The sequence below is a fragment of the Centroberyx affinis genome, unplaced genomic scaffold (assembly GCF_046629955.1).
Source record: "Centroberyx affinis isolate AG114_WGS23_722 - 3 ecotype Tasmania unplaced genomic scaffold, CSIRO-AGI_Caff_v1 ptg006781l_1, whole genome shotgun sequence".
NCBI lineage: Eukaryota > Metazoa > Chordata > Actinopteri > Beryciformes > Berycidae > Centroberyx > Centroberyx affinis.
This window is the reverse complement of record NW_027283440.1, coordinates 148,976-161,109: the sequence shown is the minus strand read 5'-3', so window position 1 is coordinate 161,109 and position 12,134 is coordinate 148,976. Positions and strand designations below refer to the sequence as shown.

The 12,134-nt window shown below is 44.8% G+C and overlaps 1 protein-coding gene across 1 annotated transcript; it reads right to left on the bottom strand.

Moving 5' to 3' along the window:
- Positions 1-1,297: 1,297 nt before the first annotated feature.
- Positions 1,298-10,318, bottom strand: nr1d2b (nuclear receptor subfamily 1, group D, member 2b). The gene is made up of 8 exons (XM_071513112.1): positions 9,906-10,318; positions 7,191-7,421; positions 6,895-6,983; positions 6,120-6,264; positions 4,953-5,665; positions 4,590-4,775; positions 3,243-3,453; positions 1,298-3,047 (listed from the first exon to the last, which is right to left on the bottom strand). Exons 1-8 carry the CDS (start codon positions 9,922-9,924, stop codon positions 2,851-2,853), a joined length of 1,791 nt encoding a protein of 596 aa, XP_071369213.1. The 5' UTR covers positions 9,925-10,318; the 3' UTR covers positions 1,298-2,850.
- Between the last annotated feature and the right edge of the window lie 1,816 nt (positions 10,319-12,134).

Genomic DNA, 12,134 nt, shown 5'->3' with positions numbered 1-12,134 from the left:
GACCACAGCGCAGTAATGAAAGAGCTGTCAAAGTAATGAATGTGCTGCTGCTAGCCACTGATCAAGGCTCTGTGTCAGTTCTCGTTCCTCTCTGGAACATTTAGAAAGTCTCACTGGCCTCCACATAACTGCTCTTAAATGCTTTCACTTCCTAATAGATCCCAGTTATAGATAACAGATCCCAAAAGCTTTATTTTGGCGTCCCACAAGGTTCAATTCTAGGTCCTCTCTAATTTTCATGTTCATGTTGTTCTCTTTCACTCTTATGCAGATTATACACGCTTTAACATAGCAATAAACCCTGGTGATGTGGCACAGCTGAAAAAAAAATGTAAGCCTGAAATGTAGATATCAAAAGCTGGAAGACAAACAACTTTCTTCTCAGTGCAGACAAAGTTGAAAAGCTCACTGAGAAGGTAAAATGTGTGCTAGCAAATTCAATATTTTGTTCTGTGAGAAAACAGTCAAAGTAGTGGTGATGTTTTTGTCTTCTTTATCTTCAGTACACTCATTATAGCATAATGCAGTCCCAGCTTTCTGTTAAGATATTGTGCATACAGTATACTTAGGTATCACTCTAGTTTAACCCTTGAATACCTATTATTACATAAATTGAGTATCAAGAGAATATACTTTCTTAACATAATAGGTGTTCTATTCCAGGAGTGCATCCTGCTTGATGGGAAGCAGGTGATTCTTTCTCTGTCCTTTCTGCAGAGTGTGTCCATCCACATTTTGAACACATTTGAAACCCCACATATGACTGGCAGAGCTCTTTTAAAGATGACACACTGCTAATTGCCATTCATCTTAATGTGACTTGCCTGTGTAGCTGCCTTTGTAATTCTAATTTAGTTACTTCAAAGTGTGTCTTTTTTCATGTTAATTTGTCTACCTGCTGTATGTGCTAGGCAGGCTAACTAAGCCGATTCAAACTCATTTCTGTACCAGTGTCTGTTAGCAAAATGTGTGGATGTGAACTGGAAGTGCACTCAGAGGTGAACCATAAAAACTAGTAGTCATGTCATGTACAGTATGGTCCATGGATATTTGCTATAGCTTGGATAATGGAAATAATATATATATACTATAATATATATATACAAAATTTGAGAAATAAGCCTTTTTTGTGCATAGAAAAAGTCTTAGGTCTTTTATTTCAACTCATGAAAAATGGGAGCAAAAACAAAAGTGTTGCGTTTATATTTTTGTTCAGTATATATTTACGGGGGCTGAGTGAGTCATGAAATGAAATGACGGTGCAATGAGGATTCAGTAACCACTCCGAAGCATAAACTGCATTTATAAAATTTATTTATATAGATATATTCATCTATACAGTTATGTATGTATTATAGTATGTATATATATAAATCTATGCATACTGCAGTCCTTTCACAGAGGAGAACAGCACCACATCTCTGCAATGTTAACACAAGGACAGAAGCTCTGGTTATCCATATCAAAGTCCAGACGTTCTGAAGAAAAAACTGACAAAATGCAACAAATGATGGCATTGCAATATCTAACACCAGCAACTCAGCCATTACCTCACCTCCACGTATTCTTTAAATTACAATCACTTTTGTGATAATACAGTCATACTGTATACGGATAGTGCTATCTATTCAATTAGGTACACTCATCTATAGTCTATACAGTTTAAGTAAAGCAGAAATGTCTATTCGAGCGAGTGGTTGAGAGTTGCTGGTGACTGCAAGACGGCAACATCTGATCCGACGTCTCGGCGGCGTCTCTCTGCCCTCCAGTACCTGACAGCAGCATTGGGTGTGTGAAGCAGCTGCTCGAGTGGGTAAGAAAGTCAAGTCTGGGTCAAGTAAGACAGCGGAAACTGACAGTCGAGGAATAACATTATCTGCAAGTCTTTCAGGAAAAAAAGGGAAAACATTGGGGGGAGGGGGAAAAAATGCATCTCCGTGAAGATGACACAAGTCCAGAGATTCCTTTTCATTGGTTCAGCGTCCCCCCCCCCCCCCCCCCCCGATTCCTTTGATCCGGAGGTACGAATCATTATTATTAACAGGTATCGCAAAGGACAGGGTGACGTCGATAAACCTCTTGATTCGTCACAATGCCCGAAAGACACATTTAAAAAAAAAACTAAAAAAAAAACAGACCCGCAACTGACAGACGAATAGCGTAGCACGTACACAGCTGCGAGAAAACGATTGAAATAAGAGATTGCCTTCCTTTTGCTTTTCAAATTTTACTCGACGAGGATCTGGGCGATCCTCTTAGCGAACATTCTTGGTGATTTCTCCGGTGACCGAAGTACAAACCGGAGAGCCGGGACTCTCGGCGGCTTCACTTCCACATTCCTCTCATTGTCGACTGCTTTTTTTGTGGTTTTTAGAGAGGAGACGCGACTCCCCTCTTTAATCATTCATGGTCAGGGGGTTTTACGTTTACAACTTCCCCTTATCTCCTAAGCGCAGCACCTATCTAAAATCAACCTAAAAAATATATATACGCAAAGTGAAGAAAATCTATACAGCTCAAGTCAAAAGCGGTCACATATTGCACTATCGATGCAAAAATACGAGTCTACACTATACAAAAAGGTGCTTCTAACATTTGTACAGTTGCAAACATATGCTACACACAAACACGAGAAACATATACATCAATCAGTGTGTCTGTATGTATGCATTACCACAACAGAGGCATTTCAGCCCTACAGTACAATAACATTTTATGGTCGTCTTCCCCCTTTTTCATATGACATGTCTGAGCATTAGTTCAATGTTGTGAGCGGAGGAAAGCCCAAAACCTCCTGGGGAAGCTGGTGGTCCGCCTCCGGGGGGGTGGGGGGGGCGGGGAGGACACACTTCAGGAGTGGACCTTGAAGGCCAGCAGCTGCTCGGAGTGCATGTTGTTGAGGGAGCGCAGGTCCGGCAGCTTGAGCAGCAGCTTGGTGAAGATGGCCGACTCGTTGGGGTGGTTCTTGGTGATGAGGCTCCGCAGCGCGCGGATCAGCGTCTCCTGCAGGGCCTCCACCGAGTTCACGTTCTCGATCCCGGAGCGATCTGGAGGAGCGGCAAGCAGGAGGGGTTACGGTTAGGCCAGGAGTCTATGGTCCTATGGTCTAAATGCCGTTTCAGAGGCTTTTCCACCCTGACAAGACTACAATTCTGGAGGAAATACTGAATACCTGGAATTTTTTTGGTATGAAAATGGTTGAATGGTCGAAGAATTTCATGAGGAAATGAATGAGAACACACCTGCAGAGACCAGCACCACGGCGGTGAAGAGGCTCATCTCCTCCTCGCTGAGGCCGAGGTTGGTGAGCTTCTCGCTGAAGTCGAACATGGAGTTGAGGAGGTCCCCGGCGCCCATGGCCCTCAGGGTGTCCACGCTGTACTTCTTCCCGCCCAGGAAGGTCACGGTGCGATCCTTCATGTCAAACAGCGAGGCGAAGCGGACCACCAGCACCTGCCAAACACCAGCACCGCTCTGTCAGTCTGGGTGCAACTCTTTAGCCATTACTTCATCAGCTTTCCATGAAAACTGGGGGTTTATTTCTTGAGCTATTTCAGGTGAGCAACTGTGTATTCATCCCCTGTGCAGTGATTTTAAGCTGTAGACAGTCTGCTATCACCCACCACCTTTACTTCCTATGGAAAGATGGAAAGTAGTCCCAGGTAGTTTAATACAGTGTTATTTTTACCATTCTACACAAAACTGCAGGGCTTAAGATTACCATTTAGCTTTAGCTACTACAAGTTATTATTTTTTCATGCTATTTAATGCTAGTTGCTACTATCACTCAACATAGCGTAGGCTAAAGTGTTAGCATGGAGCCTGCTGTCACTAAACATAGCGTAGGCTAAAGTGTTAGCATGGAGCCTGCTATCACTCAACATAGTGTAGGCTAAAGTGTTAGCATGGAGCCTGCTATCACTCAACATAGCGTAGGCTAAAGTGTTAGCATGGAGCCTGCTATCACTCAACATAGCGTAGGCTAAAGTGTTAGCATGGAGCCTGCTATCACTCAACATAGCGTAGGCTAAAGTGTTAGCATGGAGCCTGCTATCACTCAACATAGCGTAGGCTAAAGTGTTAGCATGGAGCCTGCTATCACTCAACATAGCGTAGGCTAAAGTGTTAGCATGGAGCCTGCTATCACTCAACATAGCGTAGGCTAAAGTGTTAGCATGGAGCCTGCTATCACTCAACATAGCGTAGGCTAAAGTGTTAGCATGGAGCCTACTATCACTCAACATAGCGTAGGCTAAAGTGTTAGCATGGAGCCTACTATCACTCAACATAGGGTAGGCTAAGTGTTAGCATGGAGCCTAATATCACTCAACATAGTGTAGGCTAAGTGTTAGCATTCAAGTCGAGTCAGACAGGGAGCACCAAGATTCTACAGGTTTTCATTCCAACCAAAGACGACAGCAGCTGATTTCACCGATTAACACATCTTTAACCAAAGAGGGGGAACTAATCGGTGAAATCACCTGGTGTAGTGTTTGATCTTTCATCTTTAGTCTGAATGAAAATGTGCAGACTCTTGGTCGTCTGTGGCACATGGTTGGAAAGCACCGGGGTAGAAAATAGTAGCGTACCTCAAAGGTGCCAGCCTTCAGCAGGCTGACCTGGTCGTGCTGAGAGAGGTCTCTGAAGCCGGGGATCTTCTTGGCAAACTCCACCACCTCCCTGACGGCGGGGGTGAAGCTGTGGGAGAACTCCTCCCAGACGCCGTGGCCAGACTTGTGAGGGTCCACGTGAGGGGACGTGTTCATCGGACACACCTGTGGAGGGCAGGACACTTGAATATAATACCGTGTCTATTCTGAGGAAATATTCAGCAGACTGTACATGCTTTGATTTGGGGTTAGGCTGTTACATCTGTTTGCCAATATCGGCCTTTTATTACAATCGGACAGTCAATGTTGTCCACCTCTACAGAACTGCTGCTGAAGACTCACCAGATGCATCCTATTGCCTCCTCTCCACAGCGGCCCAGTGTAGCCTCCGTTGGATGGAGCCTCGGTGTACTGGGCTTTCAAGGAGCCGTGTGCGTAGGCCGGACAGTGGCCGGGGGCGGCGTTGTTGGACATTCGGTAGGGACAGTGGCTGGGGGCGTTGTCCTCCTGACGGGGGGCGTCGGGGCCTTGAGGGCCCAGGCTGGAGGGAGGGTCCTGGGCCGCCATGGTGACGAGGTTGTTCTGGTGGTTCCAGGCGTCCTGCCTCTCCTCTATCCTACCGTTGGCGGTGGTTTTGGCAGAGCCGCGGTCCTGGAGGCCCGGGGCCCCCTGGGGGCTCGGGGCCTCGGCGGACAGGCCGCTTTGCTCCTGGTTGTACATGAAGGTCTCCTGGTGGGCCCTGGTGACCGAGCCGATCACCTCCTCCTCCCCGCTGTCCGAGGCCGAGCCGGGGCCGGTGTCCATGGCCGCCGCGGGTTCGGGGTCGGAGCCGGAGTCCGATCGGCTAGAGCGGGGCGAGCGGGAGGGGGCGGGGCCGGCGTCCTCCGAGGCGGGCTCCGCGGGGCGGGGCGACAGCGGTTTGGCGATGGGCAGCGTCTGGCTGCTGTGGAGCTGGCTGTGCAGCTGGCTGCTGTTCATCATGTTGTTCATGGCGCTCTGCATCTCCAGCAGCATGCGCTGCTTCTCCCGCTTGGGGATGCGGCCGAAACGCACAGCTGAAGGTGAGGAGAGGCTGATTATTTTACAGACAGTGTTGGGTGGTAACACGTTAGTCCGTAATGAGTAGTGTAACAAATTACTATTTCAATGTCAGGAGTTGGCAATACAAAAAATAAGCTGTTGCTTTTGTTTTGATTATATAAGACATTATAAGCCATCATAAGTGCATTGTGAGTGCATGATAATTATTATAATCAGAGCATGATATAATAAACACAGTGTGCAAAATATTTGAGGCCAATGAATCCTTTAAAGGTCAACTGTATTGCTAATGACATGATATTAAATTGAATGTCATTTTCTGAGGTTTACTTCTTCTTCTAATGGGCTTATAATCTGTTCCTAATGGAAATACACGTTTTTATGGAGCAAGAACATTAAATATCAATTCACTTGAAGTAGTCTAATGAGCAGTGCAGGTCATATGTAAAAAGCGCAGTAGGAACTCACAGTCTCGGGACATCCCCACCATCAGACACTTCTTGAAGCGGCACTGCTGGCAGCGGTTCCTGTTGATCCGCATGATGGGGCAGCTCTCGTTCTTAAGGCACTTCTTGTACTGGATGTTCTGCTGGATGCTCCTCCTGAAGAAGCCCTGTTGTGTTGGCAAAGACAAACAGCGTTCTGTAAAGATGGAGGTCACACACACACTGCAGAGAGGGAGAGGAGGGAGAGGGGGGAGGGGGGGAACTGCGTGTGTGAGTAGAGGTTTTGGCTGATACTGATATTCTGATATTCTGTCCCAAAAAATTCCAAGTAGTTGGAAGCAGCATTTAGACCATCATGGGACACTAAAACTCTCCATTGAAACCCAGGATAATGGAATTCATTCAGGTGGGTGGGCAGCAGGTTGAGTAAAAAAAAAGGAGGAGGCTACATCATCGACTGGCCTATATCCGATTTCGCGATATCGGCAAACTAATATATCGGTCTAACCCTGCCGTGTGTGTGTGTGTGTGTGTGTGTGTGTGTGCGTGCTCTTAGGGGTGCTGTGGTTTGTTTGTCACTGAACACTGCTCCCCACGGTTAAGTAGGCCACGCAGCAACGTGAAGTATGGGGGGCAGCTGGTATAAATATGGGGCGGGTGAACTACTTTTCAGAGAGGCTCAGCTCGCAGATGGTTGCGCCGGCGGTGACCCAGTTCGCCTGCCGCCCCCGGTGTCTCGGCGCTCTGCACTGCCACCCCTCCCAGCCCCCCCGCTCCCCCGGCCTCGCCTGCCTCACCTTGCAGCCCTCGCAGGCGTGGACGCCGTAGTGGAAACCGGAGGCCACGTCGCCGCACACTTTGCACAGCAGCACCAGGCCGTTGATCTCTGAAATTGATATTAATACAAAAAAAAAAAAAGCAAAGAAGGAAATCAGTCCAGTGAGACCAAAGAAAGCAGGACACTTATGTACACTTATGTAAGCTGTAAATTCACACCCTGCTATAATAACAACCACCAGTGGACACAAAAATCTATTTTATGTTCAGAAAAGCAGCTTCATCTCATCTTAAAAACGCGTTAAGGGAGTCTTACTTGTGATGCCACATTTGGCGGTGGAGGAGGCGCGTCCGCCCTTCTGAGGTCCCGGGAGGCTCTGGCCGGCGGCGGCGAGCGACGGGTTGGCCGGCGGGCCCGTTTGGCGGCGGCTCGGCGAGGAGCCGTGGGGCGGGGAGGACGACTGGTAGCTGCCGTTGGAGGAGTCGCTGTGGCAGGACTCCGGGCTGGAGGACGAGCTGGACGAGCTGATGTAGGCTATTACGCCCCCTGGTGCGCGAGTGGGGAAGAGCGAGAAAATGAGGATTAATTGTGCATAATATTGCATATATATAACCATTATTACTTTAAGTGGTAATCCTCAAGATCCTTGTTTTTTTTAGGGTTTTTTTTTGGTCTCCATTTTTGTGCTGTGGTGTTTCTGCACTACGCTTCACCTGTCAATCAAATAGAACTGTGAGGTATTTTTCCTTGGATTTTCTGTTGATGCAGTTTGAGTTTCTCTTTTCTTTGTCTGTTCAGCCATGGTGGCTATCACTGCTCATGCTAATTACCTAGTTCTTCTGCTATTTATTCCAAACAAGTGAGAAAGACAATTTCCCTACATCGACAAAGTATGATTATCATTGTCACCAATTACTGAGCGCTTGATGTTCGGCTCTGCTGTGGAAGCAGCACGCTGGGCGGCTGACATAAAGAGGGCAGGTCGTAATATAATATGAAAGCCACAGTTTCCTGCCACAGCGGCTCTCCTCAGCCAGGAAAAGCCGAGCAGACAGGCTGCTGCCGCTGAGCCGTTTTTTTCCCCTATAGGCTGACCTGATTTCTTCCTCTCCCCTTCTCAATGGTTAGATAACAGCCATTACATAATGCCAGCTTCACAAGGGTGTGTGTAGTAAGTAGCCTGGCCCTTTCCTTGCAGCCATTCACAGGCTCCATAAGTGTAAATAGGGCATTTTTATTTGGCCTAACAACATACAGTATGTACCGACTAATATAACCAATAGACGTTTCATCTCAAACTCAGCAGACACTGCATTACAAATTGTTTCAATGGTTTTATGGTGTTTAACATTTTTTTTTTCAATCTATCATGTCATGAAAAGAAACAATGCTGATTACTGCATGGAAAATAATGTTTGAAATTGTACCTTTATTTTTCAATGAGATAGCTACAACTGCAATATCAAATAGGCATCATTATCTGTTGTGTGACCCAATTAAAAAAGGTACATAGTACCGACTTGATATCTTATCAGAAAGCAATGGCACTGCAGTTATGTAAGAATAAGGAGGCATAAAAGACATTAATGTCAAGCAACTTGATATCTTAACAGCCTCACAAAGCTGCCCAGCCCAGTGCTCCCTGACCTAATGGGAGTTACTCAGATAAGATTCATTATGCATATTTCAAATATTTCCATGCGTTAGATAACACACTGGTGTGCCAATCAAAGAACATTAAAAGCAAACCAGCGTCAAGTCAGCCAAAATAAAAACACAGACTTTCCGGACAATTTTTTCAAAATAAAACCCTTACTGAAATACCATAAACCAAGTCACGGTGTAATGCTATCAAGCTCTGCTGTAATTTTATAATCTAACGAATATGCTCAGTATTTTGACACGATTGTTGATTGCACACCCAAACACTCGTTTATATTTTTGTCCAAAGGTGACAAAGTTAGCCTTTATTTTTAGGGCAGAAACGCCAAACGTCCGGTCTTGTTCTGACTCATTTTACCGCAATTGACGTGGCTGGAAAATAGGCTACGGCAAAAGTGCTGCATTCACGTCCCATGAGAAAACCGTCGGTACAACTCCATAGTCAAAAGCAACAATTTGCACGTGTCGTGTTTCAAGCCATGAAACAAGTTGTGTACTGCCACAACATTTTAATAGCTGTGGTCAAATAACGACTAATGCGAAATCGTTCATTGGAAATGAATCATCCCCTACATTTTCCTTATTAATAGCGTCAGAATTCAGGAAGTGTGGGAAATGATTAAACCTCCAGTTCACAATATTTAGTATTTATTTATTTTTGAAAGCTGTAGTGAATGGTATGTTCTAGTATTTATCAGCTAAAAGCTTATGTACACGTACAGTATCCTCCTTTCAAGTAAGAATGACGTATGCACTTGCTTTGCCATGGGACCTGAACGCACCATAACTTTCGTTGTTTTTTTTTTAACACGCCCCCACGTGGAGCAGGCATGTTTTTTCCCCGGGAAAAGTGGGTCACCAAGCGCTGCTGTGAGACGCCTCACGTGTATCCGCGGTGAGACCCCACACTAGCTCGCGAGGACAAATTATGCAACGCCAACGTCACGGCGCCTCTCGGCCAATCAGCGGCGACGCAAGGGCAGCGTAAACACAGGTGCACATGGCTAGGCTGGCCGGTCCATGTGAGAAGAGTCGACTGCAGTGCTGCCGGAGCCAACTGGTTCGGTAATAACAACACCCCAAGTGGCACTCCTAACCTAGTTTAAAGAACACTCGGTACATTTAAACCTTTAACATTTAAAAGTGCTTCGTTAGGATAACCAGACAATTCAGAATATAAACCAAATACGTCTTCATAACTAAATCATTCAACATGCCGTCTGAATGACAAGTCATGCTAGTTTCACATCTTTTCACAAAACGTTGAATTGCATTGAACCCAAACGGCAGGATTTGACTTCATTAAGCCTACAGTAATACATTGCAGCAAGCTATATGTAAATTAAATCAGCGTTAAAGCACTCTTACCAGCTTTTGTAGACTCCATTCTTGTGACTTTAGGGGTTTTCCTCCTCCTTCGCTACCTCAGTGCCGAAGCCGTTTTTCTGTTTTTGTGTTCAGCAACTGAGAAGTCGCTGATTGAGGAACTGGAGGCTAGGCTACAACCTAAAGCGAATATCACTTCGTTAACGTACAAGCTGTGCTCGAATGTCGGTGACAGGCGGATTAGCAAAGATGCCCGTTCACTTGAAATTATTTAAACATAGCCTACTCGTATCAAACCTAACCCAGCAGACCGTTTTTCGTTCTCGAAAATGGTGGTCGCTTCCCCCGGTAGAACAGCGAGACGCCTGCTTTCAGTGCAGCCGAGCTAGACGTAGAAATAACGCGTATTCCATTGAAAGGTAGTGGAGGAAAAAGGTGAGAAAGTGGCGCAACTCTGCCGCTGTAGAAGACTGGTTTTGCAATGCCTGTGTTTCGAGTGGCGAGCAGTGTGCAACCATGTGACCCACTTCACCGACTCCTCCCTCCCGAGCTCCGCACTGGTGTCAATATAACCCACTGACATACTTTCACCAGGCAACGTGAACAAAGACAATTGACTAGTACATCCTTTCCAAAAAAAGAATATAACAGAAACTTATGGGCCTGTGGGTGTGAGCTGGGTATGATAAGGCATTGGTTCTCAACGTGGGGTCCAGGGGACCACCAGGGGTCCTTGAGGGGGTTCCAAGCAAATTGATGAATTATTAAACTTAAGCATTATTTCATTTACAAGAAGTTATCACAATTAGAGAATGTGACTATTTTGATCGTAGTTTCACTGTTATCTCTCTACCTACAATACAGATAGTCATTGGATTCTGGACAAAATCATATCTAACAATAAAAATAATTCTATTAGTGAACATTAAGTACTTTCTCCCATAGGCAGAAACAGAAGCCAGACAAGCGTTTGTCTAGGTCACTTCCATGGAGAATCATTTGGAAAAGATGGAAAGGCTGGCTGAGTGTCAAAGAATATATTAGAATCAGGCTGTATTTTCTGGTTTTCAACTGATAGTGATAGCACTTCTGAAATACAATGCTCAGTTGTATGTTAAAGTTCAGACAGTGTATGAGTCCACAAAGATGGCGTTTCATCCATTACTGATGTGTTAAAAGCTGCAGGCTGCACTTCAGTGTGACATTCACAGATTAAAGTGTCAAGGAGTTCTCCAGCTAGGAGACTTCTTCCTCACATGCTTCTAAAGTGTGATACATTTAATATATCTTGTCTTTTCATCGTTTACATATCTCCTAGTGCATCTATGCCACATTGTTGGTGTATTATCATATCGTACATGTTGTTCATTCTTTTTTCATTGTCTCGTGTTCTACTTGTTATCGTGTACACCAGTGGTTCTCAACGTGGGGTCCGGGGACCACCAGGGGTCCTTGAGGGGGTTCCAGGGGGTCCCCAGCAAATTGATGAATTATTAAACTTAAGCATTATTTCATTTACAAGAAGTTAACACAATTAGAGAATGTAGAAGAATGACTATTTTGATCATAGTTTCACTGTTATCTCTCTACCTACAATACAGATAGTCATTGGATTCTGGACAAAAGCATATCTGACAATAAAAATAATCTCAGATTTGGTCTGAGAGACAAAATCTCATCAAATGGGGGTCCGTGGCTCTAATGTGGACTAAATTAGCTTCCTTGATATGAAAAAGGTTGAGAATCACTGTGATAAGGTATGGCACTTTCCATACTTTGGTCTGAGTGGGTCCAGATGTGATCTTGTAAAGATCAAGTCAAAACTGACAAAAATGTATTTGGAAGACATATCTATAAACAAACCAAAAATAAAAAATACAAAAATTCTCATTTGCTATAATACAATGGAGTCATTGTGAAATATTTTGTTGTATTGTTTCCTAAAATCTATGTTTGAGGTATTTTAACAAATATTTTTTGAGTGATTACAGTACTGTATAGTGTGTATTTTGCAGTTATTCAGCTGACTTTCCTATTACCTGTTAGTGATGCATTATTAGGGGTTCCTTTATTCAGTATGAAGTAGCTTAATTCAGTGTTTCTTGTTAACAAATTATAGTTTCACTTTGTTTTTAACTGAATTTAAAGTACATCTACTGCAGCCTCACCACCAGTTGTGTTCTAGAAACAGTGTGCTAAAACAAGCTCTATCACCACCTATCAGTTTCTGAAAACATGACTTGTTCGCTCCCTGTTAGGAAATGGTGACTC

Coding starts and splice junctions, on each gene's coding strand:
- nr1d2b (XM_071513112.1), bottom strand. Junction 5,666..6,119: donor GGTGGGGATGTCCCGAGACT/GTGAGTTCCTAC, acceptor CCTCACCTTCAG/CTGTGCGTTTCGGCCGCATC. Junction 3,454..4,589: donor TGAAGGCTGGCACCTTTGAG/GTACGCTACTAT, acceptor GGTGTTTGGCAG/GTGCTGGTGGTCCGCTTCGC.